This window comes from Podarcis cretensis (assembly GCF_951804945.1).
Source record: "Podarcis cretensis genome assembly, chromosome: 14".
Taxonomy (NCBI): Eukaryota; Metazoa; Chordata; class Lepidosauria; order Squamata; family Lacertidae; genus Podarcis; species Podarcis cretensis.
In genome coordinates, this window is record NC_137183.1 from 9,668,764 (window position 1) to 9,681,678 (window position 12,915).

Below are 12,915 nucleotides of genomic sequence, written 5' to 3' on the forward strand. Positions count from 1 at the left end.
CAAAATAAAAGTGGGCGGCTTTTAGGACCCTGCATACCAGACACTCGCAAAAGAGTCCTGAAACTTCCCAACATTTTTTCAGAGCCTGTTGCTTATTCATTCAGACCAGAAGCAAAGACATTCAGCCAAGAGTAAGCAGGATCAACTGGCATCCCCTGCAATGGGCAAAGCAGCAACGTGAAGACGACGACCAAGAGCAAGAAATAGACAAGGAACAAAACTTTCCAGGCTCTCCTGAGTTCTCAAGAGACTCGTTCATCTTCCTCTCTCCCTTTCTCTTTCTCCTCCAACAAGCTCAACATGAAGCTTGCGGGAGACCCCTGGAGCAGCTTCAAACAAACAGGGAATGGACAGAGTTGAGACCGATTCACCTAAAGAAGAAGAGAAGGCAGGGGAGAAAGAGAAAGGGGACAAGCTGTTGCCACAGGCCCTCCAGGCTGCTCTTCCACGACTTCCTCCCATCAAAAACACCCATTAAGGTCATTGATCCCTTTCATCACCATGGCACCTCTCAGCTTCTGGGACCTGTGGGCTTTGATGAGCTTTGGGGCTGTCCTGATGGTCCGGGGGCAACATCCACAAGGCAGCAACGTAGACGCCGGCCGATGGAGGCAGATGATCCAGTGGGAGAACAACGGCAGAGTGTACAGTCTCCTGAACTCAGGCTCCGAGTATGTCCCGGCCAGCCACACAAGGGCAGACAGCAGCGCAAGGGTCATGCTGGCTGACGCTGCCGCCAGCCAAGGCAGCAGAAGGGTCCCGGGGAACACCCGGCGGCAGGCTCCCACCTTGCCAGTCCGGGCAGGATCCGATACCATCCGGGGCCAGACACGGCATCCATTTGGCTTTGGACAGGTCCCTGACAACTGGCGGGATGGGGCCACCGGGGACGGTCACTCCAACTCTCCACGTCCCTGGTCGCCCACCTATCGGCAGCGTCAGGTGGGCTCCTCTTCCTCTTCTTCCTCCTTTGCACATTCCTCGTTTGGACAGCTCTACCCGCAGGCCTCTTACCCCCAGCCACAGCCGCCATTCGCCAACCAATATGAGGCCTACGACCCGCAGGTCCCCCGTGCATACGACGAGAGCTACACCTACTACCGCACCACGGGAACCGGAGGGGGTGCTGTCGCCGCAGCGGCAGCCAGCGCTGGGGTCGTCTACCCTTTCCAGCCCAGGGTGAGATACGAGGAACATGCCGAGGAGCAGAACCCCTACAGAGCCCAAGGATACTACCCGGCGCAGGAAAGACCCTATGTCCCTGTGCCCCAACAGCTACAGCCCTCGGACGGCTTAGACCGAAGGTATTCACACAGCCTCTACCATGACACTGGGACTAGCTATGACCAAAGTGTCCAGGACCCTTATGCCCAGAACCAGCAGTCTGCGGGGCAAGGGGTGCCTGTGGCAGACAACTTGCACATCAACTCGGGGTCCCCCGTGAGTGCTGGGACCAGGTATGGGAACGAGCCATGGGCAGGGCAGTACCCTCCCTTTGGAGAGGCGCCCGCAGAACCCTACGTCCCTCCCCGCAACGTGGAACCTCAGCCACCTTTCCGGCCCTTAGACCCCCATGGGGTGCCTAGACCAGAGCCCTACCTTCCCATCCGGAATGCTGAGCCTCCCCAACAGATTCCAGACAGCCAAGGTGCTAACCAGGCCCGGGTCAGCGTGGGCAGCATCTACCGGCCCAATCAGAATGGACGGGGTGAGTCACGGACCCCAATGATTGGTGGGAGGGGTGCTGGGGAGGAGAGGAAGCAGTGGGTTGTGGGGTGATTCCTTTCTGTAGACCTCTAGGGACGAGGCGGTCCAAGAAAGAACCTTCAGCACCTTGTCTTAGCTTGAATCCCTCCTACTCTTCTTAAGAAGAACAGCTAGGAAATGCCATGTCTTCTGGTAAAGCTGATTGAGCAATGAGCTGCAAAGCTACTTGAGCTGCATATAGTAGCTATAGGGTCTAGGAGAAGAGGGTCAACTTCACACTGGGGCATATTTGTGCCATTGCTTCCTGAAAGTGTGAAACAGTTGTGTTGGTGTGCAGGGCCTTGCACATCTTCCCCTATGGAGGCTGTGCCATTGCCATTATCTTACTCATTTGTTGGTGGCTCCTGCCAAGTTAATCTAATCAGCTAATAGAAATCTCTTTAGATGACACCAAATTGGGCAAAAACAGGGATGGGAAACTGATGGACCTCTAGATATTGTTGGACTACAAGTTCCATCACCTGTGACAACCGGCCGTGCTGGCTGGGGTAAATGGGAATTGGAATCCAACAACACCTGGAATGCCACAGGTTCTCTATCCCTGGGCAAAAGCAACTGATAGCTAATTCCTAATAATTTGTATGGGATTTGCATAGGGGAGAGTACCACCTAAAACAGGCATCCCCAAACTTGGCCCTCCAAGTTTGGCTTTGTAATTCGGAATTTATATGATGTGATTTAATTTGATGTGATTGGCCAGTTAATAAAAATTATTAAAAAAAAAAAAACAAACTTGGCCCTCCAGATGTTTTGGGACTACAACTCCCATCATCCCTAGCTAACAGGACCAGTGGTCAGGGATGATGGGAATTGTAGTCCCAAAACATCTGGAGGGCTGAGTTTGGGGATGCCTGACCTAGAACGTCTGCAGACACAAGGAAAACGCAGAGACGATTTGGGCAAACAGAATACTATGGTTAAGACCAGGGGAAAGCAAATGTTGTGTCTTCCAAATGTTTAGGCAACTCCCATCAGCCTCAACTATCATTGCCAACAATCACAGATGATGGGAGTTTTAGTCTACAAAGTTTGCAGGGGATATTGGCTACCCCTGGTTCATAAGATCAGAAACAAGCCACAAGCCTACTCGCTTCATTTCTGATGTGTGACTTCCCTTGCACTTTCCTGTTTTGCATTAGCTGCAGTTTTCAGTTTCCAACATCCAAACCGAGAAAACACATTTGCTATTGCTAGGATTGCTGTTTATTTCTTTCATAACTATTTCTACTTGCGTGGTGGTTATTTTTTTTAAAAAAAAACCTCAAAGTGGTTTACAAAGAGAATAAGACAATAACACGATCAGCATACCGTATATCAGAATATAAAATTATCAGCAACTATTTAAAACATTAAAAAATGGTAATAAAATAATAACAGATTAAAGCATGCATAGGCATTCCACATGCCTGGGTAGGCTTGTCTGAACAAAAAAATGTTTTTAGCAGGTGCTGAAAGGTGCATAGCGAAGACGCCTGTCTGATGCTGTGGGGAATGTGCCAGAAATTCAACAGGCATAGCTTTCCCCTGTACTGGGTATAGGGAGGGGGGCAGATAAGATGCCGTTTTTAATCTTGCCCTGCCTGTCAAGCAACTGGCTGGACAGGGTTAGGGAACCTCAGGCCTGGGGGACCAAATGAGGCCAACTGAGCTTCTCTGTTTGGCCCTTGGGATGCTCCCCAGGCCATACATCCACACACCTGAGCCGCACACCTGAGTCACACCCATCACTTGCCCTGCTTTGCACCTTGCTTGAGCATTTCTGCCTGGCTGGAGCATCTCCTTGAAACTTCGACCATGCTACTTGTTTGCCCAGATGGAGGGTAGAGAGGGGTGGGTGAGTGTGAAGAAACTGGCCCGCCCTACGCCTGGGTTGCTCTGTCCACTTTTGCCTCTGTCCCACTAGAGATGGGGGAGAAATCAGATTCAGTTCACATTTAAAGCCAATTTATCAAATTTGCACTTTCGAGACCTGAAGCACAGCCCTCTTTCAAAATCAGCAGTGCTCCACATTTTGCAGTGCGGTTGTGCAGCCCAGCGTTTACAAAAATGCATACTCTATCAGGGTGGAAATGTGCATAAAATTAATATATCAGTGAGAGTCACAGACGAAAGACACTGTGTTAGGTTGTATTACATTCCTCAGAATGCAAGCAAAAAGTGTGTTCACTGGGGGAAATCTGCACAAAAAGACGGGAGAATTTTCAGGAGGATTTACAGAAGTTGTTGCAGAAATCTGGAGAAGTGGAAAAATGAGAAACAGAGAGAGAGCCAAAACGGACTGATCCTTCCATTCCTAGTCTCCACCTACAACTGATAAGTGACCCCCCAATAAAAAAGTTGCCCAGAAGGGAAGGTGACCCTAGGGTTTAAAAAGCTTCTCCAACCAACTTGTGAAAAACAAAGAAGGCTAAGACCCTTAGCACTATAACACACACACACACACAATCCACCCTTCTCCCTTTCCTGGCCACAAAGAAGTTTCTGCATGAGCTGTAGAGGAAAATGAAGGGGAAATGGGGCTCATCAGCATGGGAAAGTAGCCCATCTAGGAAAAGGAAAATGCTGATCCTAAATCTCCGCTGCCTTGTGGCTATACTCATCCCATCTTTGGGAGAAGAAAAGATTAAGGACTAAACCCAACACAAATTCAGAGTGGAGTCCCTAAGCAGTGGTGGAGCTTCATGCTCCGGCACCGGAAGGGGCAGAGAGCAGGCGGGGGCAGGGCTGGCACGCATCCTGGGGGCATGACACGCCACCCACAGGGGCGTGGTGTGCGTCCTGGGGGCATGGACGTGGTGCCTAGCACGGGGGGGGCAGCCACGATGGCACCCCACCGGGATCATGCTGCCGGGGGCAGTACACTCCCCAGTGGCGTAGCGTGGGGGGTGCAGGGGGGGCCGGCCGCACCGGGCGCAACATCTGGGGTTAGGGCAAATCCACGGGTTAGGGGGCGCAAATCCACGGGTTAAGGGGTGCAAATCCATGGGTTAGGGGGCGCAAATTACTTGCCTTGCCCCGGGTGCTGACAACCCACGCTACGCCACTGACACTCCCCCCCCCCGCACTCCTCTTCCTCCCCCAGTGTCCCTAAGGCAGTTGGAAGGCAACTTGTACACCTCCTTTCGGCAACTCCTGCAGCCCAGCTAGTGTCAAACGTCTCGCTCTGCTTTTCTTTGGATCACATCAGCCTATTGTTGGAGTCAATATATCCCTGAATGCCTGTTGCCAGCATGGGCATAGTCAGGATTTGCAGGGGGGGGCAGAACCGATGTGATTGGTCAGTTAGTTAAGTATTTCTATGGTTTTACTTGATTTTGAGGGTGGGCAGCTGCTGCCCCCGCCCCCTTGGCTACGCTCATGGTTGCCAGGAGTCACAAATGGAGGGTGTGCTTTTTCACTTAGCTCCTGCTTGCAGACGTCCCATAGGCTTTTGGTTTGCCACTGTGAGAACAGGGCGCTTGTCCGGATGGGTCCAGCAGGGCTTTTCTTGTGTCCTGAACTTATGGAATTTTCTTAGCTCTGCAAAGCCAGCACCAATTACTTGTTTCTACAGGGGAATGTGCAAAGAACATGTGCCTACAGCCTGAGGCTGTGCCTGAAGATCTGTGGGTTGTGGTAGTGATCTGCCCTTCACCATCTTGCATGTGGTCTATTCATTTCCTCTGCAATAACTCCATCCTCTGCTTCTATAAAAGCCAAGAGGGTGATGTTTCTTTGGTTTGTTAAAGATATAGTAGGAAACCAGGGTTGTCCTACAGTGTATTATTATCGGTTGGAAGCACAGTAGCTGCAGCTTGCAAAATGTCAGGCACTGCATGATGACTTACAGCACAAATGTACATAGCTTATTCAAAAGTGAGGCCCACTATGTTCCATGGGACTTATTCCCAGGGAAGTGTGCATAGAAGGCTGTTTTGCAGCTTTAGAGTTTGCATGCGTTGTTGTTGTTGTTGTTGTTTAGTTGTTTAGTTGTGTCCGACTCTTCGTGACCCCATGGACCAGAGTACGCCAGGCACTCCTGTCTTCCACTGCCTCCCGCAGTTTGGTCAAACTCATGCTGGTAGCTTTGAGAACACTGTCCAACCATCTCGTCCTCTGTCGCCCCCTTCTCCTTGTGCCCGCCATCTTTCCCAACATCAGGGTCTTTTCCAGGTAGTCTTCTCTTCTCATGAGGTGGCCAAGGTATTAGAGCCTCAGCTTCACAATCTGTCCTTCCAGTGAGCACTCAGGGCTGATTTCCTTAAGAATGGATAGGTTTGTTCTTCTTGCAGTCCATGGGACTCTCAAGAGTCTCCTCCAGCACCATAATTCAAAAGCATCAATTCTTCGGCGATCAGCCTTCTTTATGGTCCAGCTCTCACTTCCATACATCACTACTGGGAAAACCATAGCTTTTACTTCCAGTTGCTGTTGAACCAAAACACCCAACAGACCTAGCCAGTTTGACTAATAGTCAGGGATGATGGGATCTGTAGTCCAGGAACATCTGGAGGGCCGCAGGTTCCTCATCCCTGCATTTACCCATGTACCCAGTCAAATTCACCCTTATCTGGAACAAGTCCCATGGGATACAATGGGGCTTACATCTCAGTAGACATGTAGATGATTGCACCATTATCTGCTTGAGACCAGAGCTGGACTTTGGACATTGACAGCTATAGCTAACAAAATTGAACAAGTACCTTGGAAGGCCCCAGGTTTACCAGAACAGGCTTGTTACGTCTGAACCCGAGAGAATTCCTTTCACGGTGCAACAAGACCATGCCAGAACTTTGCTTGAGTAATGGCAGGGCCAGCCTTTGGCTCTCTTTTTCTCTCCCAAGGCCTGGTGCCTCCTGATTAGATAACCCCTAGCACCGGAGTCACAAACTGTCTCTCAGACTGGTGGGAAATCCCAGCGGTCCATGAGGATGCCAAGCTCCGAGCATGTTCCTGAGATTAGACCTCCTCCTTGGAGTGCACTCCACGTTTCGTGCAAGCAAGAGTGAACAAAAGGCTAATTTCATTAGCTTGACCTCATCTGATTTGGGCCTGGCTCCAAGAGCTCTAGAGGCTAAAGGGAGCCATGAGTGTGAATATCCTTGTCAGCTCTCTCTGACATATGTTAGCTTCTCTAAAATAAAAACAAACTCCTACTTTACTCCCCTTCGTTCCACTGGTACTGCCCTTTGCACTCTCCTCCCTATATTAGCTCACACCAGTTGGGGATGATGCAAACCTTTCTCTTCAATCAAGCCCTGAGGAGAATTCAGCTGTTCAGCAGAATTCAGATTACAGGATGTGAAGCCAGGTCTGTCTTCAATGAGCCGCATTCCTGAATGCCCCTGGATTTTATTTATTTATTATCAATTAACTGAGTACAGTGGTACCTTGGTTTACAAACTTAAGCTGTTCCGGAAGTCCATTCTTAAACCAAAGTGTTCTTAAACCAAGCCTTGCTTTCCCATAGCAGAGGGGGACTCAATTTACAAATGAAGCACACTCAACAGGAAGCAAAACATGTTCTGCTTCCAAGGCAAAGTTCACAAACCGAAACACCTACTTCCGGGTTTGCAGCATTCTTAATCCAAGTCGTTCATAAACTAAGCTGTTCTTAAACCAAGGTGCCACTGTACCGTTATCAGACATCTCATCACCAAGCTTCTCTGGACGTGGAACCATTTGTTATAAACAGACCCAAATATAAAACACTGACAGATCACCAGTGGCGTAGCGTGGGTTGTCAGCACCCGGGGCAAGGCAAGTAATTTGCGCCACCTAACCCATGGATTTGCACCCCCTAACCCGTGGATTTGCGCACCCTAACCCTAACCCCCAGATGTTGCGCCCGGTGCGGCTGGCCCCCCCCCCTGCACCTCCCACGCTACGCCACTTCAGATCACTGCTCAGAAACCCAGCTGAGCAGAGTTCATTCCATTGCAGCCTGATTCAGCAGGGCTTTTCTTATGTCCTGAACTTATGGGACTTTCTTAGCCCTAATAATGCAATGCAAAGAGTCCTAAAACATTAATGCAGAGCTAAAACAAAACATACAGCAGAGTTGTGCAGCCTGTGGCCCTCCAAAAGTTGCTGGACCACAATTCCCATCATCCCTGTTCATTGGCCATGCTGTCTGGGGCTGATAGGTGGTAGCTCAGTCGGTAAAGCATGAGACTCTTAATCTCTGGGTTGAGGGTTCAAGTCCCATGTTGGGCAAAAGATTCCTACATTGCAGCTGATTGGATTAGATCAGGGGTCAGCAAGGTTTATCTTGCCTGGGCCAGATCAGTCCCACAGAGATCCCTCTGTGGGCCGGATTGCGGGCATGCGTGAGTTCGGGCATGTGATGGCCTAGGACTCGGGCTCGGAACTGGAGGAGTCTCGGTCTGCACCGGATCCTCTGCCTCAGGTGGCATCTGAACCAAGTCTGGGGCCTGATCCTGAAGAGCCCCGGTCTGCAGAGGTTCCCCTGCAACAAGCACCAGCTGGGCTGAGTCAGGGGCCTGAGCCTGCACTGGCTCCAGGTGCAGGGATTACCTCGTTGCCCTCTGCTGGGCAATCACGTGCAGCTGCTCCACTACCAGTTGGGTCAGGAGAGACTGAGGTGGCCTCTGGGTCTAGTAACCCACCGACATCTCCCAAGCTGCAGAGACTCAGGTCTGAGAGAAGGAGAGTGTACTGGACCCTGACCGTGTTGCTCGGGTTAACCCCCAGGCCCAGCACAGTGCGCCCGCGATTTTCACGCGATTTCTGGCGCCGCAGAAGTGAGTCCCCACGCAGCGCACAAGCAGGCAACTTGGTTCGGGGGCAGCTTGGGGGCCGGTCAAATGACCTCCGCAGGCCGCTTCCGGCCCATGGGCCTTAGGTTGCTAACGCCTGGATTAGATGATCCTCAGTGACTCTTCCAACTCTACAATTCTATGATTCTGTGAACATCCAGAAGGCTACATATTCTCCATCCCTGTCCTAAAACCACAGCAAGAAGCAGAGATTACTTTGCTAATATAAATGTGCTTCTTCTTTTTTTAAGCCTGGGGTTTTTCTTTTAAAACTCTGTTTAATGTACACACTAGGCAAGTCTCCCTGAGAAGAGTGTTCTACAGTCAGGGAGCCAATACTGAAAAGGCCCCAAGGATATGTAACCAAGGTGCCAGGTGAGCCCCCTGGGGAGGGAATTCCACAAGCAGGGAGCCACCGCAGAAAAGGCCCGTTCTCGTAATGCAACCCTCCAGGCCACTTGTGGAGGAGGCACATGAAGAAGGTCCTCACATGATCATCCCAGGGCTGGTTCCTATGGTGAGAGGCAGTCCTTGAGTATTGTGGTCCTGAACCATTCCTCCTGTTCTGAACCTTTAGGCACAAACGTCTCTGCCTCTCCCCTTTTTCTTTCTTTTTTTCTTGGTGGGTGGTGCCTGCTGGAACGGGTGAGACAGAAGACAGGAGGTCCAACAGGAGGTGGCACCAGAGCCAATGACACACAGAGTCAATGAATTCTAGTTTTGTTCCTGTCCTCCTTCTCCTCCCTGCTGAAGTCTACAGAGTCAACACGGAGGCTAAGGAGCAGGAAGCTGACAGTCACCCCCTGGACTGGATGTTGTTAGGATGCTGCCAGCAGTTCCCGGCTGGTTGCCCAGAAAAGTATAATTTATTCAATAATTACAGAGAGAGGCTCTAGAACCCAGCCTCCTGGATAACGGCGCTGTCCCGAGTGAATCTCCAACCCCGTCTCTCCCACTTCCTCATTCGTCACTTCTATGGGTGTTTCTACGTTCCCTCTGTCTTTGAGCTCTTTGCTCTCCTACTTTCAAGGCTCACCGGGCTCTAGGAGAGGGTGAATCTGGAATGATTTCTAAAGGCACAGTGTCCATCAGCTGCCGCTCTGCTTATGTCCCATCCTCCTCCTCCTCTCCCATTATTTCCCATCTTTTCCCCTCATCTGCCTCTGAGCTGTGACCTCTGCAAACTCTCCGCAAACTGTCTTCCTCTTCTTCCTCCCTGGAGGGATCAGGCTGGAGAGGCAGTCTCCACCATTCCTCCTATGCCCTGTCCCTGAATAATAAATAATAATAATAATAATAATAATAATAATAATAATAATATGTATACCCCTCCCATCTGGCTGGGCATCCCCAGATGTACATCAAAGGCAGGCTGAGGTTGATGGGGCAGGGCCCTGTGTTCAGTGGTGGGTCAGCCTGGGTGGGTTAGTAGGGGGTGTGGACCTACAGCCCTCAGCCTAGTTTCTGGAAGCCTGAATCTTAAGCACGCCAGAGACAAGGAGGCAAATACAGTGGTACCTCGGGTTACAGACACTTCAGGTTACAGACTCTGCTAACCCAGAAATAGTACCTCGGGTTAAGAACTTTGCTTCAGGATGAGAACAGAAATCACGCAGCGGCAGCAGGAGGCCCCATTAGTTAAAGTGGTGCTTCAGGTTAAGAACAGTTTCAGGTTAAGAACGGACCTCCAGAACGAATTAAGTTCTTAACCCCGAGGTACCACTGTAGGAGGGAGAGGGCTTTACAATCCAGCAACGTTGCAAACCCTGCCCATTTTTTACTCTGGCACCACCCACTGCCAGCATGCAGTCTTCAATAGAAGACAGAGAGCGGGGGTGGGGGGTGAGCAGTGCCGGACAGGGGTGGGGGGAGAATAAAGTTTCCCCACCCCCTGTTCATCGTGTGCCAGGTCGTATCAAAACAAGCCTAGACGTCTTGCCAAAGAGTTTAGGAACCATGGAGAAAGCAAACAAACAAACAATGGAACTTTTGAGGCTATGAAAAGAAAAAGTTATTAAATGCAACCTTACGAAGCAATAGGGGAAATCTGCCCATCTTGAAAGGTTTATACGGGAGACAGCAAACAGGAAGCAAGACCAGGACACAATTGTTTCTCCCTGACAGGGATGGAACAGCAGCAGGAAACTCCTGACTCCACCCAGAAATAACTACGTCTAGGGCCACCTAGTGGCTAAGCTATATAACAACAGTATCCACACACCGCTCCTTTCATTTGCAATGTTCCTTCGTTCAAACCTTGAAAGCACAGGAAGCTCAAACCAGCCAGGACATACAGTGGTGCCCCGCAAGACGAACGCCTCGCAAGATGGAAAACCCGCTAGACGAAAGGGTTTTCCGTTTTGGAGGCGCTTCGCAAAACGAATTTCCCTATGGGCTTGCTTCGCAAGACGAAATGTCTTGCGAGTTTTTTCGACTTTTTTTTCCTTTCCCCCCCCCTTTTTCTAAACCGCTAAGCCGCTTATCATCTGATCCGCTAAGCCGATAAGCCGCTAAAAGCCGCTAAAAGCCGCTAAGCCGCTAATAGCGCTAATCCGCTAACCCGTCAATGGGCTTGCTTCGCAAGACAAAAAACCACTAGACGAAGAGAATTGCGGAACGGATTCTTTTCGTCTTGCGAGGCACCACTGTACATTTGATGTTTCTTCCAAATTCTCTTGCACGTTGGTAACATTCAATAGCCCGAGAGTCAAAAACATTCAGTGTTTTGCCATGAGAAGCATCATTTTATTTGTTTAATAGGATTATTTAATATTAAAAAATGTGAAAGCATTTTTTAGCAGAATCTCCTCACAAAGTAGCAAACATAGGATGCAGCAGCAAACCAAATTATAATCTTCAAATGTCTAAACATCAAATTGGGTAACACAGAGGGGAAAAACCAACAATCTGGCCAGCACAATTAAAAGCACTGCTTAAAATCACTTCATAAAATTGTAAACATGTTGACTGGTACCCACTGAGACTGGTAGAGCAGAAGACAGGGAGCCCTCCAGTTGGTGGCGCCAGAGCCAATGACAGGCAGAGACAACTAATTCTAATTTGGTTCATTTCCTCCTTCCTCCTGACACCTAGGAGGCCAAAGAGGAGGAAGTTAACAGGCAGGGCAACCCCTGGACAGGCCGTAAGTAAGAAGGCAGGCGGGTAGGGCCTGGCTGAGGGCAAAGTGAAGTTGGTGAAGCAGCGTCCCATTTTCTGCTAATGGACCAGCCTCTACTGCACGACAGATGAAAAATTGTAGATGACAGCTGAAGAAGGAAGCTGTGCAGAACAGAGATTGCATGGAGATGTCAACACATGTCCAAAATGTGTGGATGTAGACTGTATATAGGTAGATGAGCTTATCAACATATGGAAAAAAATTATTAGTATTAGTATTAGTATTAGTATTAGTATTAGTATTAGTTTTAGTATACCCCACCCATCTAGCTGGGTTTTCCCAGCAACTCTGGGCAGCTTACAGCACATATAAAAAACATAGTAAAACATTAAAAACTTCACAATACAGGGCTGCCTTCAGATGTCTTCTAAAATTTAGATAGTTGTTTATTTCCTTGACATCTGAAAGGAGGGTGTTCCACAGGGCGGGTGCCACTACCAAGAAGGCCCTCTGCCTGGTTCCCTGTAACTTCACTTCTCACAGTGGGGGAACAGTCAGAAGACCCTCAGAGGAGGACCTCAGTATCTGGGCAGAACGATGGGGGTGGAGACGCTCCTTCAGGTATACTGGGCAGAGGCCAGAATGGGCTTGATGTTTATCTATCCCTCCATACATTAATTATCCCCAGAACTGTCATCTGTGCAGGGCTCTAATCAGTCCATGCATACTTCAAACAAATTCCTAACAACATATTAAAACCAGCACCAATATGGTAATTCAGCTCTCAGAGCTAATCTACAGATCAAAATTGCTGTTGCTGCTTTTTTTTGTCCTTCTACTGTGGTTGCATTTTTCTTTAAAGTTTTTCTCTTCCTTGTGTCCATTAACTGGCCACTGAGGAGCTGAACTCTTGCAAGGAGCTCTTGATTGATGTAGCAAGTTAGCTCTTGCAAAGCTGATCTTAATTCTGTAAGCCTGCAGGAACAGCTTCCTCGGAAAAACAAAAAGAGAAACACCACAAAGCCACAGGGACAGTGGATCAGATCGAAAGCAACCTAAAACCTAGACCAGGCCCTGCAGTGGTAATCTACCATTTTAAAAGAAAACACTTGCCTTCTATATTGAAGCCTGACCCAATGACCAACAGAGGCATTCTGCTTGAAGCTGCCTGCCTTCTCCTCTGCAGCCTCCACATGTCTCTGATTAGATTTATTTTCATTTTATTTCCGTATATGTACGAGGATCACTTAGCAACAGCTTGGCTTTGCATAT

The 12,915-nt window shown here is 49.4% G+C and overlaps 1 protein-coding gene across 1 annotated transcript in view; it reads left to right on the forward strand.

The window, feature by feature from the left end:
• Nucleotides 1-12,915, forward strand: part of LOXL1 (lysyl oxidase like 1) — a 32,004-nt gene continuing 19,089 nt past the window's right edge. The window contains exon 1 of the mRNA XM_079953300.1: nucleotides 1-1,708. Within this exon, the coding sequence (XP_079809426.1) occupies nucleotides 502-1,708 (1,207 nt within the window). The 5' untranslated portion in view covers nucleotides 1-501. The remainder of the gene's footprint in view (nucleotides 1,709-12,915) is intronic.